The sequence below is a fragment of the Cucurbita pepo genome, chromosome LG18 (genome assembly GCF_002806865.2).
Source record: "Cucurbita pepo subsp. pepo cultivar mu-cu-16 chromosome LG18, ASM280686v2, whole genome shotgun sequence".
NCBI lineage: Eukaryota > Viridiplantae > Streptophyta > Magnoliopsida > Cucurbitales > Cucurbitaceae > Cucurbita > Cucurbita pepo.
Window position 1 is genome coordinate 6,741,956 of NC_036655.1, and position 18,537 is coordinate 6,760,492.

The 18,537-nt window shown below is 37.8% G+C and overlaps 2 protein-coding genes across 5 annotated transcripts; both read right to left on the reverse strand.

Moving 5' to 3' along the window:
* Positions 1-215: 215 nt before the first annotated feature.
* On the reverse strand, positions 216-10,332 carry LOC111780095 (serine/threonine-protein kinase TOUSLED-like). Of its 3 annotated transcripts, none has more exons than XM_023660375.1 (16): positions 9,339-10,331; positions 8,351-8,440; positions 7,763-7,978; positions 6,361-6,411; positions 5,899-6,006; positions 5,631-5,675; positions 5,057-5,169; positions 3,540-3,606; positions 3,013-3,079; positions 2,667-2,764; positions 2,378-2,557; positions 2,007-2,217; positions 1,640-1,904; positions 1,437-1,491; positions 873-1,034; positions 216-686 (listed from the first exon to the last, which is right to left on the reverse strand). In XM_023660375.1, exons 1-16 carry the CDS (start codon positions 9,564-9,566, stop codon positions 591-593), a joined length of 2,052 nt encoding a protein of 683 aa, XP_023516143.1. In that variant the 5' UTR covers positions 9,567-10,331; the 3' UTR covers positions 216-590. The 3 variants fall into 3 exon arrangements, with proteins under 3 accessions (XP_023516143.1, XP_023516142.1, XP_023516144.1); XM_023660374.1 differs by having other exon boundaries at positions 2,007-2,220; XM_023660376.1 differs by lacking the exon at positions 216-686 and having other exon boundaries at positions 880-1,034; positions 1,640-1,677; positions 1,764-1,904; positions 2,007-2,220; positions 9,339-10,332.
* Positions 10,333-10,806: 474 nt separating this feature from the next.
* LOC111780666 (zinc finger CCHC domain-containing protein 7-like) lies at positions 10,807-14,870 on the reverse strand. 2 transcript variants are annotated; one of them, XR_002812879.1, is made up of 9 exons: positions 14,714-14,870; positions 13,428-14,593; positions 13,120-13,233; positions 12,872-13,027; positions 12,482-12,643; positions 12,260-12,373; positions 11,662-11,757; positions 10,992-11,525; positions 10,807-10,918 (listed from the first exon to the last, which is right to left on the reverse strand). XR_002812879.1 is itself a non-coding variant. In XM_023661132.1 (8 exons), exons 2-8 carry the CDS (start codon positions 13,845-13,847, stop codon positions 11,334-11,336), a joined length of 1,254 nt encoding a protein of 417 aa, XP_023516900.1. In that variant the 5' UTR covers positions 13,848-14,593; positions 14,714-14,870; the 3' UTR covers positions 10,807-11,333. The 2 variants fall into 2 exon arrangements, 1 of the variants encoding a protein (XP_023516900.1); XM_023661132.1 differs by having other exon boundaries at positions 10,807-11,525.
* Positions 14,871-18,537: the final 3,667 nt, after the last annotated feature.

The window sequence follows — 18,537 nt, forward strand, 5'->3', positions numbered from 1 at the left end:
TGTGGTTGATGTGAAATAATACCTTATGAACTGAAACCCTCTGATTGATGATCCATTCCGCCCTTCCGTATAGCCAGAAAGGTATTCAATCTTATGAATGACTTTCAGTAGTAGTTCTTCCCTCCCCTCTTGTTCCACCTATCCCTTCACTTCTAGGGATTTCGTACAGCTAGACAACCACGATTCATTGCTCGGAGAGAGAATAGAAGCAAGCATTTCCAGTTAAGTCGAAATATTTTTCATACCACAAAATCAATCATTTTCCGGATGGGACAAAAATGGGCAAACAAAATAAAAGCAAAACTTCCCTCATTTCCTCCCATTTTCGTAACACTAAACCACAAGGATTGTGGGACACTATACCCTTAACCCAAAGGGCAACTTTCCAAGCTACAAACTTAGCCAAACCTCCCCCATTATTTGGAGATAGGACAACTGAAGTCACTCAAATAGGACCCCTCGTGATCAACCTTTCCTGTGTTTACAACTTCCACGAGTTACTTAGCTTTCTTGGCTTGCAGTAGAAAGATAGAACTTGTTAAATTCCTGTAATGTGGATCTCCAAGAGCCATACTTTTGTCATGGGATGATTACTTCTTCGAGTACGTTAGGTATGAATCTTGAGCAATCGTCAATACGTCGGGTCTCTCCGCTTGGTTATATGTCAAACATCGTCGTATAAAGTCCTGCATAACATCAATGTAGAAGCCATTGTTTGAATGATGCTATGAATCTCAACAATATGTAGGAGGCGTTGTTGACCTTTCAAAATGGATTGCCAAGGTATATCATGAACGATGGTGTTATTAGGCACAAAGAAATTACATTATATCGAAGGGAATTGAACGAATTCAAACCAGACTATAGCTCACCTTTGCCTCGTTTGAGACAGCTGGTCGAGTAGGGAACTCAACTTTACGAGCTTTTATAATTGTGTCTTCACGAAGTATTCTTTCTTGTGTCTGATCATGTCCAAATGGACGTCTGCCAAAGAGAATTTGATATAGTAGCACACCCGCTGACCAGACATCGACCTGAAGTGGCACGTTATAGAAGACTCGAAATTAGAAAAGAAAGTACATACACTACGTACACTTATCCGAACAAATCAGAATGAGGTATACGACTCTCGATGTAGATTTTTTTTTGCCTTTTTTGTAGCTTCTGGATGAAGGTCTTTGTGTAGATTATTTGTAACAAAAAATTCTTCTTGATTCAAACCAGCAAGAGATATATCTGAAAGCTTGGTGAGCGACGAGTGGGGAATAGTTATTATCTTAACTTCCCTCACCAATCACCCTATTTTGTACGTCTTTTGGTTTCATCCAAAATCACTCAAAAATTGAATGTCTATTTAGATAGGAATAGGAATGACCGCGACAATATAACAATATAAACATGAATGCAGAGGGAAAATACACTATTGAACAACGAACCTTGGATGATATTAAGGGTGTCTTGTTGAGCTCAAAGCATTCAGGAGGTAAATACCTACAGATGCCAAAAGAATTTAATGACTTGCAATATGCAGAGTAGGTATGCATTGGGGCGTCGATAGGAAGGAAACTCGTACTCTCCATAAAATAAATGTTAAAACATATCAAAATCCAAAAAGCATACAGTAAAGTTAGGCATTTACCAATATGTTCCAGCACCCTGCGATGTAAGTTCCATACCCTGTGATCCAACATCATCCTCAACTATTTTACTGAGACCAAAATCTGTCACTTTTGCAACACCTAGTTCATCAAATAGAACGTTACCCGGTTTCAGGTCATAATGGATAATTTTTTGTGTCCTTTTGTTCAAGTAAACCAGGCCATGAAATATCTGAACTATGATAATCCTGGCTTCTTTCTCGGGCAATATTGGTGTTGACTTGAGAACAGCATCAAGATCCTTCCCTGGAGAAAAAAATTGTGAGACTGATAATGCAAAATACTAATGGCTTCCTCACACAAGATGAAATCACTACAGAAATGTACAATGGTAAGACAGAGATATACCGCTGCAATATTCTAAGACTGTACAGAATGTATTATGATCAATCTCGAAAATGTCCCAGAGCCGAACGATGTGATTATGCACCAATGTTTTGTGGATGTTGTACTCCCTAATTGCATGCCTTATATAACTTTGCTTCTTCTCTTCACTCCACTGAGCATTCAACCCATGCAGCTTACAAGCGACATATCTATGTTCTACCAAGTCATAAGCCTGCTGGAAATTTCTTACTTCAAAATCACTGCAAAAAGGTATATCTTTACAGTTGCCAAATGAAGGCAAAGATTGACTAGTTTTCTGCCGAGCAATTCAAGTCTCAGACAATTTTTTGGACCAAGTACCAGGAAATAATGATACAACACAAAATTCTGACCTTGTAAACCTCACTGAATCCTCCTTTCCCAAGAAGGTTTAAAAGGGCGTATCTGTGATTTAGAATCTGAAAATTGTTGAAACGAGAACCATCCTCATCTCGTATCCGCTTCATTTCACGTATAAGCCTTCCTTTATCAATTTCGTATCTGTCCCTTTCACGAAGAACAGTTTCCTCTTCCTACAGAATTCATAATTTCTGATAAGATGATATGTCATCTATGCAAAATCTATAAGTAGAATTATAAATGTTTTAACAGTTAAAGAAACAACAAGACAAAGGAACTAACACGCTTGATGCTTGCCAAACGGGATTTGTAGATCTCATCCTGAATGAAACTGTCCTCTTCTTGGGCTCCTGGTTCGGCATCGGCCCCATCACCTTTGTCTTTAAAAAGGAACAGTCATTTCTAAATGGCTGAATTATTCACATCTTAAATTTCAAAAAACCCTAAAGCAAGAAAGCGTTTCCTTTGCTTTATGTCAGAATACAAGAGGATGGAAGGTGAAAAAGAAAGAGGTCTCTTAAGTGCCAAAAGAAAATGTACCATTTAAAACTTGAGAATGTTCAGAACAAACATTGATCTTTTGATGCACATAGGATAAATAAGATTCACATTATTCGAAGGAACTTACCCAACTGTCTTTTCTTCAAGGACTTGCGCTGCCGTTCAATAGCCTCCTTGGTCTCTAGTAATTGTTTCTGCGAAATAGGAAGCTTATTTGCAATAAACAAATGAACTAAACGTACAGCTAATAAGAATAACTCCATGTCAAGAAAACTAAAACGAACAATACATGAACTAGTACGTGAGAAAAAATTTATTGTCCAGATAGTAAACAGATACTATTCACTGAATATTATGGCTATGATATGCTCATCCTATTTTCTTTGCTTGTGAGAATATTTATCCACAACAAATGATAAAAAGAAAGGCCTATTGTTTATTTGAAAACAGATTCAATTTTTTTTAATATAGTTATATTGGATTTTCTTTATACTTCTGTAATATTATCTTACTATTCGGTGTTTATATTTATTATTTATATTTGAAAGAGTGTTTCTTTATTGCTTGTATGTTTGATTCAAGATAGAAAAAAATTAATAATTTTATATTTTTCCTAAAAACTAAATTGTTAACAAAAGTATAAAGATGACGTACAAGATGGGCATTTAGATCTTTCAATGCTTGTCCTTCCTCCCATGTTTCAGATATGACTGTCCCAGCTCTGACATCCAGACAAGAGTGCAATCAGTTGTTTCCTTGAAATAAAGTTTAAAAGGGAACGTGGTTGCAAGAAGCCCATAATTTGACCGACAAGTCCAATTTTATTTTAAAAAGGAAACGCAAATTTTCACTTAAAGAATGAAAAGGAAACTAATGCTAAAAAGTACAAGTGCCCCATAGGAGGAAGTAAAGAAAAAGCAGAAAAATAATACATGCGATATTATAAAGGAAATATAAAAGCATTCCAATTAAGATGCAATCCTAGATTGAATGCTGGCGAAGTGTATGGAAAGAGAGCACCATGAAGAGGCATTGAGGCAAGCCACACCAAAACGATTAACCCAAAAAAAGTGACTTGTTGTGGAAAATCCTTTGATTTCTTTCAAACCATAATGGACAATGTTCTCCTTAAAGAAATTGAAGAATACCCACTGAACATTAAAGATTGATAAGAATGTCCACCAGCATTGACTTGAGAAGAGAAACAAAAAAGAAATGCTGCATAGCATCCAAGTCTGACATACAGAGAGGGCAGATTGATGGGATATAATAGTAAAGGAAGTTCGTTTGAAGAGCCTCAAAACAATTCAACGATCCATTGATATGTTTGGGACTTTTATACTTCCATAAAGCTGAATGAAATTCCTTAACAATAGGTGATGGTGCAGCAAAATGCTTAGAAAGCAATTTCACAGAAAACAAACCCCAAGGATCAAGAGACCATCTTCTAGAATCTGACAATGCAGCCATCTTTTTTTCAGCTAGGCTTCACTAAAAGCTGTTGAAAATCTACAACCTCATCATTCTTAAGCAGTCTACGGAATATGATAGTCCAAATCTAGTCAAAATGAAATTCTTCTGCCATCACCAAGCAAATTTCCGAGAGTATGCCATTGGTGAAGACTATTCGCATCATTATTTTGCACCACTTTACGCTAAAAGGATTTTGGTTCATACATATCTCCATCCCCATTTAGCCGAAAGAGCCACATTTTTGTTTTTCAAGCCACCAATACCGAGACCACCATCAAGAAGTGCTTATTGTTTCGTGAATTAAAACCAGATCGGGGCATTGATTCTGTATGAATTTCTTAATACTGCACATTTAGATTTATCCCCTAGATCACAAATATTCCATGAAATAACTTTCATTGTTAATCAAAAGAAGATGGCACTAAGAAGCTTTATCTGTTGGAGGTTGAGATGGAATTTTTCGCAGACAAAATTCCATCCCATAGCTTAAGTCTCACAAATTTCATCCATTAGCATGGCCTATTCAGATGGCAGAAATTGGAACATAATTGTTAAAGTGGGGTGAAGAAGAGAGGGTATAAATCCTGACTTGGTATGCTCATCTCTCTTTTGCTTGCATATTACATTATCCCCCACTAAGCAAGAGCAAAATATAATGAGACAATAACCTATGACAATTAGATAATGAAAAAACTAACCTGATTACACCCACATTGCCTAGTCTCAAGGAGTCTTGTCGGACTTTCATCCTTGCTTCCTGCCTCTCAGCCTTTGAAACAGATATCAGCAAATCGGATAGTACCTTCGTTCTCTGTAATGTCAATAAAACCCACGAGAAGGATGAAACAGTTAATTCCAACGGCAAAACTGTGTCTATGAAAAGAAATTCTTGAATCGTGTCTAAGAATAAGAGATTCTTGACGATGGCATTTTAAGTCTACCACACTAGGACAATGAAGGTTTTAATGAAAGCAAGTTCCATTTAGCTCTTCATAAAGATCAAAAGGAGAACAAATAAGATAATAACCACCCTCCATAGTAAACAACCTTGATGATCAGCAAATGGCAATCATAAAGTAAGTCCAGGTTGTAGGCCACATATAATTGGGCAAGAAACGAAAGCAGTGACTGTGAGAGTGGGGCGGCATAAAGTTACTAGTGGCGGAGATCATAGACTCATTAGCGGTACTAAACAGGATTTTACACACGGTTGAAATTTTGAAAAAAAAATTCTCCTCGCAGGAAAAGGATTAGTTCCTTGAGACAACAAACCTTAGGCTTCATCTGCTGTTCGTACTCTTTGATCTCCTTCAACTCCTGCATAATTCATGACCAAAGAGAAAAGGTAAAAGGTAAAATTAATAAATAGAAGAAAGAATTTTAAAAATGTCTCGCTTGAGGAACAAACTTGGTGACAATTTTAGAATACTCCAAAAAAGAAAAACATTGTAGAATACCATCATATGCATGGGCAAAGACAACAAGGAAAATGTATTCTGTGCAAATAGGTATTTTACTATCCTGGGCATGATCTATGTACCTTTTCTAATTCATGGTAAAGATTTTGATATTCCGAAGACTCCTGACGTGATTTTCGCAAGTCCTCCTCCAATGAAGCAACTTTTGCCCGTAAAGAAACCAACTCTTCCTATTTAATCCAACAAGGAAAACAAATTTGATATGTCAAAAAGTTGTGGCACGAAGACAAGATATTTTGCATAATAAAAACTTTCCATGCAACAAACAGGAGATACTATTCATTATAAACAAAACAACACTTCACAAGTCAACAAATTGTAAGTTGAGAAAGCACGTTTAATCTTATTTTGAAGGTTGCAGACCATCCACTAACATGGTGGACATATGAATTCTCTTCTGCGCTCTTTCAGATGCATACTCCATAGAGGATTCAACATAAGCATATATTTTTATCCAAAAACAAAAGTTATGTTGGGTTATCCCTATTGGAGAATGCTTCCATGCAATATAAAAAAGGACATACCTCCAATGGAGAGCGATTATCTACCCGAAGCTGGTCTTTACACATCCCATCCTGCAAAACCAGAGATTGATCATTAATCAACCAATGTTTTTTTTTCCCTTGATAGAGAACAGGACTTTAAAGTTGGCCAATAAATTAAGAGAATTGCATTAGAATAATTTTATCAATGGCTGAGGTATCATCATTCTTTCAGGTAGAAAGTGAGGATTCTATACGAGGGCCCATGCTTAGTCTTATGGCCTTCCTTACCTAAGAAATCTTATAGCTGCAAATTGAGAAATTCATACTTTCTAGCACCCGCCACTATGGGGCAACTTCTTTTAAAAATAGAACATTGGTCAATTTTGATTGGTTTTGCCAGTTTCAAGCAGTCAATTCATTAAAAGGTCTGCTACTTCTTAAGTTGGCTTTTTAGTTTACCTAAAACAAACAGGAAAAATTGATGTTGAATCAACCCAAATATCCCTACACACTATGGCATATAGGAAAAGACTTCATCAGTCTAGAACTTTTCAAAACATGATGGAACGTCTCATGAAAAGGGGTAAATCTCCTTTTCCAACCCATGCAATCTTGTATGGGTATTGGGTAAGGAAAGATCAGAGGTTGACTTGAAGCTTTTAACTAGGAAAGATGAAACATATTCTCTCTACTACCATCTCTAAAATCAACTCATAAGTTGTATTGTTCTTGCGACAACCCACGGCTTCCTCATCATCATCCTGAGTTAGAGCTTTTTCCTCCTCCAATTCAGGCTACTATACCTTTACGTGCGAATTTGTAGTACAAACATCCGTGTCTCGTTTGATTACTGTGGATGACAACTGAGTCTGAGTGGAAGAAATTAAAATGACTTCCTCTCCCATGATAGGGATATCCATTGTCTAATCACACATCCTCACCCATTCTCCCTTTTAAAGGAATCTAAGCACGATGGAGAAGATGTCTAGCTTCATAGGAAATGCACATAACATCACTTACTGAACTAATACAAAGAACCTTTATACTCCCAATAGGACACCTAAAAATGTGTGGAAAGCAGGATGGCAGTTTCGCAAACATCATCTATTACCAAAACCTGAATGAGTCTTCACCAAAATTATACAAAGGGTAGCATTTTGATTGACAAATGAAACATACAGAAAGGGGCAAGATGCCCAAAAATACAAGGAGTTAAAAAAGAAGCTCTCCAATTGGCTAAGGCTAATATCTCATTGAAATGAGAAAATTACATAAATATATAAATAAATAAAGTATATATTTATATATAGATGTGTGGAAGAGAGATCTTGGAGACCATCTTTCAACCAAATAAATAACTCAACTGCATGGTCAATCCATCATAAAGAATTAAATAACACAAAATTGTTCTGTTAAAGCATATTGATTAGTCAGAACATACCTTAAGGTATACACTGTCATGTTGACCAATCGTGGGTGGAATTGTTGAGAGAGAAACTTGTGATTTCGTCTGATCATTAATTCTTGACCCACGACCTCTATTCGAGAGGGATTGTCCCCTTCCTCTAGATTGCTTTTTCCTATTTACATCCATATTCTTTTTGGTCTCTATGGCTTCCACCAGGTTTTTCTTCCCATCATCCACTGCCTGAAATGCCTTTTAAAGTGTTGTTGTGGTTGTTATTATTATTTTAAAAAAGTAAATTTCCAAAGAGAAATGAAATTTCATGGTGATACAACTTGCAAGTCAGCACAACTCAGAAAACCAAAAAGAAAATGAAGAAAAAAAAAATAACAAGATGGAGAAGGAAAACCAGTCAGTTATGCGCTCAAGAAACAAGACAACAAGGTTTGGTGCAGTAATTTGAAAATAGAACTTTTTTTTTCATAGGCATGAACATTTCATTGAAAAATAGAACATTTATGATCAATTAAAGTTATACTTTGAAATTAGGGTTTAGGGATTGTCTATCATATTTAAACAACAGCAATAGTTACTCCAAACCATAACCAAAATAATAAGAACTACCTCAACACGCTCAGGAAGGGTTGAATCATTGGCCTCTTGAAGTTTCTGGCGCTTCTGAGTGTTGGCTTGGATGAGGAATCCATCCCCAGTCTAACATACAACACATAAAATACAATATCATCAGATCCAGAATAGATAATCTCTAAGAGTTCCAGAAACAACTCAGAAAAATTCAGATGAAAAAAACCGACCGAGGATTAGATATCCCCCACCTAAGAGAAGGAAAGTGTTTGAAAAATGTAAACCAACAAGCAATAAGTAAACATGAAGAGTCTTTCAAAAGGAAAAAATTGCATGATCCTGTAATGGAACTGACAACTCAATTAATTAAATGTTCAAACAATGAAGAGTCTTTCAGCAAGCAATAAGCATATAGTTCCATTGTGTAGTGGCATATAGTTCCTCACAATATCCTTCAATACGGTGTCCAAGATCCTAAACAAAGACGAGTAAAAACTAGGAATCTTGATTGAAACTGCCTGAATAAGAGTGAAATCTCCCTCCGTTAAAATAAATTATTTTCTTTTCCAAGAAGGCAGTCACTTCTTAAACTTTTGAAGTTGTCATACTTGCAGTGCAAACATGAATCTTGGTTTTCAAAAAAAAAAAAAAAAAATGGATATAGATCCTAAATGAGAACGTTCAAGTTAATAGGTCAGCCAAGAACATCAAAATGATATTCTAAGACAAATATATCTCGCTTGTTTTTATCCAAAGTTATCGATGTCAACCTTTCAATAACAGAGTACCACACGAAAATCAAAGATCATGCACATAAAGTAATACGGAAAATGTGCATCATCCTAGTTGTGAGTTCGTGCATTCTCGTTTCTCACGCCAAATTTCAGTCAATTCCAAAAGAAAAAAATTAGAAAGGCAGGGTGTTTAATTAGCAACAATTTCAACGACCAACTGAAACTCAAATCTCGAGATACAAAAACGAAGCGGAATGAATACAAATTGCACGTGAATGTTGAATGGAACTTACGCCGTCATCAGAATCACTCGAAGTGGAGGGCTCGATCAAATTTTCAGAGGCGACGAATGTCACAGCAGATGAGACAGAGGTCCTGGTTGACTGCGATTGAGCAGGCGGCTGGATGGACGAGGTCTTACCGACCATACGAGCTTCGAGTCTGGCCATTTTGGCCGGCAAAGACTGGTCCGATTGGTTGGATGAATTGGAGGAGAAATGAAGCAGCATATCGTCCGACATTGCGTGAATGGCAATGCACAAGCAACTTACGAAGAAAAAACGGTGTATTCAAAACCATTCAAGAAAACATGGAATCATGTTCTTCACTAGTTGACACAATTCGAATACGAGCTAAACCCTACAGAAATGCAGGTTTCCATGCGCGCAAATACAATCTGGTGCACCCTTTAGCTACGGGAGCACAGCCATAATCAGGCTGTGTAGAAAAAGCTCTTGCAGAACTGGGTGCAGAGAGAAACCGAAAGAATCAATCAAGCTACTGAAAACAAGTTCAAAGAGTTGTCCCAGCACAAAACCCAGCTGATTGAGATCAAAATTGAGACAGAAAAATAGAAGGGGAAATTAGGGTTTTCACAATTACGGTAGAAACCAATGAAGGGAAGGGAATTGAACAGAGGGGGCAATTGAGACGAATCACTAAGATCAGCAACAACAAAGCTCTGGTGCTACTACTAACTTGAATGCTTACGAGTCAAAAGTAAACTTCCAGATGACAAATACAATCAGTATGACTTCAAGACCACGGAAGAAAAAGCTATGGAGGAGAGAGAGAAGAACAAGAGAGAGAAAGAGAGATTAGAACAGAGGATTTGACCTTCAGATAACTTCGCCTTTGCAAATTGCAGTGCTTGTGGAAAGAGATTTTACCATCTGCCAAAGAGCATTTAGTGCCCAATGCATCAAATAATCAAAAGCCGTAATGAAAAATGAGGAGCTTGATGAGAGTAAGAGAAAAGGCTCAAGACCAAAACATGATCCAAATATAAAATATAGAAGAAGAGGTCTCTTTATAGAAATGAAACATGATGATGAACTATAGCGTACACCAAAGTATTCGTACCATTTTGCACATCTTTTCTACCATAACTTACTTTTAATATAATAAATTATGGGAGTTCTTCAAATTTATTCATAAATAAACACATTTTCAAATACGTGAAATAAACAAAATACTAATTTATTCAGATCTGTGTGAAGTATAAATTAATATTTTCTCGCATTTATATGAAGTTAAACATTATTGAAACTCATCGTAATTATGTCCAACGATCCAATATGGTACTCAAATGGAAACCTGATATGGCTACAGTAAAGGAAATATCTAAAAGTTTTAATACGTCTTTTCTTGCTCGTGTAACGAATTAAAACATAGTTTTTATTTCTCTCCATTTTGAGTGGTAGACACGAGTTAAAAAACACTAACGATATATATAAAGCTTTGGTTCTAACACGATGTAGATTGGAGTAAGCAAATCTCTGATCTCTCGAACGAGATAATACGCTCAAATTGAGAAGAATGTATGAGCTTCTTGACATTCAAATTGCATGCTACAATCTGCAAATGAAGAAACCTGGTACAGGGAATCATGTAAACTAAACGAAAAGTTAAATTTGGTACGATCACAAATGAAGCAGTTAACTTACAATGACCTCAGACTCTGCTTTGGAACCACAAACCAAAAGAACAAATCTTTGAGCAGTACTGTTTTCCAACAGCTACCAATCATTCAAATCAAGTAACACTTTCTACCACCACCAGCTGTAGTTTTTCCTCCTTCCTTCATTGCTAAAGCCACCAAATCTCGACGCCGAGTATCCGTTCCGAGGAGCCATACAGGTCATAACGACATTGAAGTCCCGGGATGTAATGCATGCCTCTCTGTGAATGACTGAAGGCTTGCATAGTGACTCCACCGAGATGGTGTAACAGGAGAATTCCAGTCATTTCTCATGAACGTGCCATTGAAGAAGGTACCAGGACCTGGATCATTTGATACCCAGCGACCCTTTGTCCTGACTTTCTAGGCTAGTCAGTGTTTTATCTTCATGGTTTATCTTTTTCTCATTATTATGAGCCTTTGCAAGATCATGAGGTGCAGATCTTGACCCCATATGGTTAGTTTCTTCTATTTGTGACATTGATTTTGGATTTGATAACCGACGACTCCTCTTGCCGACCTGAGCAAGCTCCATGAAGTGCAAGATTAGAATCACATTATGACAGGAAATATAAGTAAATGCATAACAAAACGAACACCTTCGCCACCTAATTTTTCGCTAATAAATCAAACCAGTTGCAAGCTCTTTTATCTACCTTGGTAGCACTCGTGCACTCACGGGCAAAATGCCCTTCTTCACGACATCTATAGCATGTGCTGGGCGATACAGCACCACATAATCTTGAGCATGACTGTAGATTCAGATACACAGGACAAAAAAAATTATCCATCCATGTGCAATAAACTTAGAAGCAAGGAATTTAAATCTAAAAGGAACAAGCTCTCTCGTCCACAAGGTTCAAGTATCCTAATGAGTAATGAGGCGTCTAGCAATGCTAAGTGAAAGCAACATTTTAGACCCCGTCATTATTGATCCTCACAAGTTGACTCACTAAATATTGAACTCTATGATTACAAACAAATGTTAGCCTCTCATCAAACCCAACTATTCGATCAGCATAAGAATATACGCCGTCGTTAAATAAGTCCAGGAATCTAAAACTTTTCAATGCTCAAGAATCAGCAAAACTCAGATTTTTGGATGGATACTGCCAACTGGTGTGAAAGCGAATCAAGTAGACAGTTGCATATAAAAGTAAGGCATAAACAAAACAAGAGAACGTCTCAAGGGAATGAAAGGTGATATGAGTATCATGTGAACATTGTATACAGTCGGTTGCATAGACGACTTACCAGACCAGTATGTCCAGTCTGCCCACATTTATAGCAGGAAACTATCGTAGTGTCGCTGGTGGAATCCACGCAACATAAATGACCAAATTCCTTGCAAACGTAGCATTGTATATTCTGAAAGAAAAATGTTTTACAAGTCAAGTCGAGAAAAACGATATGGCGTGCAAAATAACTTCTGGAAAGAACCAAGAAAGTACACTACAATACGAAGTAGAAGAAGACCTTAAGATCGTCATCTGGATAAAGATTCTGACAAGAAAACATATCATGACCAGAATCTCTACATTTTAAACATAATTTTAAGCTTGAAGAAACATCCATGTGCTTCTCTGGACAGTCTTTTGCATGATGCCCACCTTTCTTGCAAATATAGCAGTCCCGTGCCTAGTAAGGAGCAGGCTTTCAATTTTCAATATATCCAAATGAGCAAGAAACAACAGAACATTTTAAAAGGCAACACTCCAACACCATGCGACACTCAGGCCGATTGGAATAGATTGGGTTAATAACCACTCACATAGGAAAGCCAATCAACATATAGCAGTCTCTAGATTAGAATTAGGAATTGCAAACTCAGAGACGACGAAGATATTAAAAATATTTCTTCCCGACCTTCGAGCAACTCCTTGCATTGTGCTCCACACTTCCACAGACAAAACACGATCTCTTTCGTTTAGCTGATGAGCAATTCACTGCATTATGACCTTCCTCGCCACAAGTATAGCATGTTCCCCAACTGTCTGGAGGATCAAAATATCTTGGTCCACGCTGGTAGAACAATATATGAGAGATACAACACTATGCTTCCACAAACACTAATTTTTCCATAATGGTAGTTCAGATCAGTTAAAGGGACTCACGAGAAGCTTCCTGAACACGTTATTATCAGTTGTCTCAGTAGAGTTTGATTCCACCGAAACCCCTTGATCTATCATTCCAGTCGTTTTGAACTTCTCTCCTTTTGTGATAACCATCTAAAATGAAAGGAAACAACAAGACAATGAGAAATACAAAGCTCTAGTAAACATACCCCACGATCTTTTCATCAGATTACAGGAAAGGTTATAATATCTTGCTCGAATTATAAGATGGTTTATACTTTGAAACTAGAGTTATATTTTTGCTTTCTATCAACAAGAAATGAAAGCGAAAGTAGTAAAATACTCACATTGCTCTCTTCAGTTCCCAGATTCTTAGCATTCGTCTTCCTCTGTTTCACTGTCTTCTCACTCTCCAGTTCGCGCCCCTCAGAAGCAGCGGTGATGCCATCACCGCTGGCTCCGCTAGTTCCGGCTTCGGCATCAGCATCCTCCAACGACGATGAAAACAATTCAATAGCTCCAATGGCAACAATATCGCCATTACCATCTTGTTCACAGTTACCATCCTTGTTATTGCCTGCATCGATAACCAACATTCCAGCGCGCAATCGCAAGGCCTTCTCGACAACATTGAGGCTAAGATCTTCATTGGCCTCATCATCACTGCTCACCGAGTTGGCAGAATTCGAATCCCCGGGTTTCACACCCTGAAGTTCGTCTTCGTCGTCCTCGAATTCGAACTTCCTCTGCTTGCCTCTCCTCCCCATTTTCCAAATACGAAACTGAATCAAACTGCAATCCCGCCAGCCCTAATTTAACGGTGCAGAGAAGAATCTGCGCGAAGTTGGCGGTTTTCAGCCTTGGGGGTAGTCGGGGATTCCCCCAAATTTTGTTTATTACGATTATTTAGTATTTTCCGACGACATGTCGTTCTGTAAAGCTAAGAAGCCGTATCCAATCCTTTGTCGGATCGGAATTCGGTTTTGTCGGTATATCCCGCGTATCCACATTTCTCGCCCCCAGTTATGACGTAATAATTCAAAAAAATGTAGTTTGAAATTAACCGTTATTTTTCAGAATAAATAATGCTTCTTATCAATTATTAGTAAGCTTCTTGTCGTGTCTTAGAACTGTTGGATAATGAAAGTCCGACGTCGACTAGGAATGTTTATGGGTAAAATCAAAGAATCCTCTGTCCATTGGTGTGAGGTCTTTGGGGAAGCCCAAATCAAAGTCACGTGAGCTTATGCTCAAAGTGGACAATATCATACCATTGTGGAGAGTCGTGTTTGTTTAACATGATATCAGAGCTACGTCCTAAATTTAGTCGTGCCAATAGATCGGTAAATCCTTGAAATGTCGAACAAAGGACTCCAAAAGAAAAGGAGTCAACCCTCCTCGAAGGCCCCAAATTTCGTTTAACCTATTTGCCGCTAGTTGATTGGCTCTTTTCTTCGTCGACTTGTTCAAGCAATGTCATTAGCTCTGCTTCGGTAAGGCTCTCAAGGCGTTTCTACAGACATCAAATTGATAGGGACGTTGATAAGGTAAAAAACATTCCACACTTTTTTTCGAGCGTGATTTAAATCACTTTCAAACATGACGATGATTTCGAGTAGGGAGTGGTCCTTACCTGCATAACTTTGTCTTCGTTCACGTAGTTGTTGAGCATATGTCATATCCTTGCTTGAAACTCTGAACATGTACGTGGAAATCCATCCAAGCGTTAAACCCAAAACCAGAACAAGTTGAACAACGTTACCTGCTTGCATAGGATCATACCCCGCAAACTGCAGAAGAAAAGGTAAAATGCTAAGGGTAATTGTGGAAATGAATATAAAAACCCGTTCTCCTCAGCTTGTAATATGAACAAATAGCCAGAAACCAATGATTGCTTGCGGGAGGAACAATCAGTTATTAAAGGGAAAATGACATATCTAACCTCTAATCCACTTTTCAGTCCAAATCCAAGAACTGTGACACCCAAACCAATTAATAAAACATCCTTCCTCGTGTAGCCAAAAGGTGTTTGCTGCAGGAGAAACAATAAAGTGAAACAGATCTTATTTGTCTTTACTGATAATCCTCCCTGATTAATGCGAACATTTCAAATAGAGATTAATTGTAACCGTTCTAAGTCCGCCGCTAGCGGATGTTGTCCACTTTGGCTCGTTACGTATCGCCGTCAACCTCACGGTTTTGAAACACGTCTACTAGGGGAAGTTTTCCACACCCTTATAAGGAATGTTTCGTTCCTCTCTCCAACCGACGTGGGATCTCACAATCCACCCCCCTTGGGGGCCCAACGTCCTCATTGGCACACCGTCCAATATCTAGCTCTGATACCATTTGTAACAGCCCAAGCCCACCGCTAGTAGATATTCGCTTTGGCCCGTTAAGTTTTGCCGTCAGCCTCATAGTTTTTAAACGCATATATTATTGAGAGGTTTCCACCCCCTTATAAGGAATGCTTCGTTCCCCTCTCCAACCGACGTGAGATCTCACAATCCACCCTCCTTGGGGGCCCAATGTCTTCATTGACACACAGTCCGGTATCTAGCTCTAATACCATTTGTAACAGCCCAAGCCTACCGCTAGCAGATATTGTTCACTTTGGCCCGTTACGTTTTGCCGTCAGCCTCACAGTTTTTAAACCCATATATTATTGAGAGGTTTTCACACCCTTATAAGGAATGTGTCGTTCCCCTCTCCAACTGATATAAGATCTCACAATCTATCTCCCTTGGGGCTAGCACTCTCGCTAGCACACCGCCCATTGTCTAGCTATGATACCATTTATAACAGTCCAAGCTCACCACTAACAGATATTGTTTGCTTTGGCCCGTTGCGTATTGTCATCAGCCTCACGAATAAATGCATATGCTAGGAAGAGGTCTCCACACCCGTATAAGGAATGTTTCGTTCCTCCCTCCGACCGATAAAATCACAATAAGCATTTCTATAACTGCATTCACCATCTACTAAAGAGGCAGACAATATATAGAAGATTCATTGGAATGGAGAAAAAATAAATCATGACTGATAGTTTCCTTGCCTCGGGTTTACTTGTAGGATCGTCCTTGCTGCTGCTTGTGTTTGAAGAGCTACTGTCCCCAGGGACTGTGAGGACAACTTTCCTTGTGGCAAAGAATCCTTTCCTTGGGAAATCAAGAACTTCCCTTTTCGACAACTGCCGACTAGTTCCTGTCTCTGAAGAAGAAGATATAGTAATCATATGATAAATGAATGAACTCTTATGGCATATCAACTTAACTGATCACAATCAACTTGGAAATAACCTTGCAACAGTTCTGGTTTTATTTGTCTAATAAAAGAGCCAATGTGATAAGATAAGGAATCAACTACAAGGGGAATAAGATTCGCATTACCTTGTTGATCGAATATCTCAAGGCAAAAACACTTGATTGAGATTCGAATCACTCCACAAGCAAGATTGATCATGTCGAGCTTGAATGATTCTACATGCAATCTAAACTACATAGAATTGCAAAGAAACTTAGCCATTGGCTAAAGAAAAGCACAAATGCTTCTTTTACTGTATTTTCCAAGTTTTCTTACAAATACAACATACATGGCTTTATATAGCCTCAAAATGAAACTACTAAAGGCATTCCAAGAGTTGTAACATTGATACTTAATGGCCATAATGAGCCATTATGTAAATGTAACCTAAAAAATCTTAAAATACAATAAGTCTAACATTCATACTTAATGGCCGTAATGAAACATCTTTTGATAATTTTGACAACTTTTTCTTCACATCTTCATTGAAGTATATTGTATGATTGATGTCTCTTGGTTCATATCACAATAGCAGGGTATTGATATTTGCTTGGTTCGCATATCATTTTTAAGGCTGGAAGTGGCCAAGAATTCAATTTTGGGAAGAAGCATCAGTAGAAAGCAACATATGGCAGTAATCTTTCTAGCCTTTTATAGCCTTAACCAGAATAAGAACTGTGAAAGTAATGATTGTTGGGACAAAGAAACAGAGGCATACAATCTAACCTTCTAAAAAAACTCGTGAAGAGAAAATTTGAGCTTTTAACAAACTTTCTCGGAAGGAATAGTGCACGGTTTCAACGATTATGCTTGTCTAAGGCGTGTTATTTGTGGCTGCATGTCGGGTGTTCCAATCATGCTTGTTTAAGATCATGCTTGTTTAAGACGTATTGTCCATGCCTGTTCCAAACCTCTTTTAGTTGCTTTCATGCCAATATAGGGTGTACGTCACCAAAATCATATATCCACCAGAGCTAAAATACCCCAAAATGTATTAGAAGGGATGTGACTAGTTATCCATTCTTCCCATCCGGATTATATGCTATCAAAACTATGGTGGTTGGTTATTCGCTTTTAGCATATAACATTATTTCTTTTAAATTGTTTCCAACGCACTTCCTCGCTCACGTTTTCTAAAACATTTTTTTCAAACGTGACTTGAGACTCAATTATACGTCGAGGTTGTCCGGAAAATCCAACTTCAGTATAGCTAGCTTGTTCACGGATTAGAACAAGTACTTCACAATTGCTACTCTACTGCCAAAAGAATGCGATTGTGACACACGACCCGACACAATACAAGCAAACTAAACATTTCGTGATTTCAAGAGCTTATTAGTTCTATGAAAATTAAATATATCATCATAAACAATCCGCAACTATTACATCTTCAAGTAAAAGACGACTAAAATTGACTAACCTCTCGCAAAATGTCCGTAAACTCTCGCTCTCTGCGGCAAAGCTGAAGCAGCCGAAATGCCTAAAGACAAGGTCCCCTCCCTTACACGGAAAAATCTGGAAATGGAGCATCCATGTGTAAAGATAGCCATTCCTGCATCATTCCCCGCGCGAAAACCTTCCAAAAATCAGTAAATTAACGAAAACCTAACAGTTTCGAGCATCAAAAAATCGAAGTGATGGAAGACGAGACAAGGATGAGATGAAGCAGTGTCGTAAACATACCCGCACCGATTGGCTGTTTTATGACCAGAAACCGGAAAACTTAATCACGTATCCGTAGAAGAGTAATAACAGCTCAAATCGCTAAGATTACAGAGATTTCAGAAAATCAATCAAACCAGTTGCAGGAGGAAGAATAGGAAGCATGTGAACCTTCGAAGCTGCAGTGGCCGAAGTCCGTTTATGAGGATACAACGGACGATGGGTTCATGGCTCACCTTAGCCGGTAGAGTATAAAATCTACAAATTAAAAAAATCCACAAATTAAAAAAATTGTTAAATAGTTAAAAAAAAAAAATAAACCACTTGTACCTCACTTATAAATTCATGATCGAGAAATTAACCAACTTCAGATTTACTCTCAATAATTTTCAACAAATTTTTATAGCATCCGGTAAAAGATAAATAAATAAATAATAAAAAGACCAATTTATCCTTCTATTTATTAAAATAATTAGATAAAAAGCGCAAATC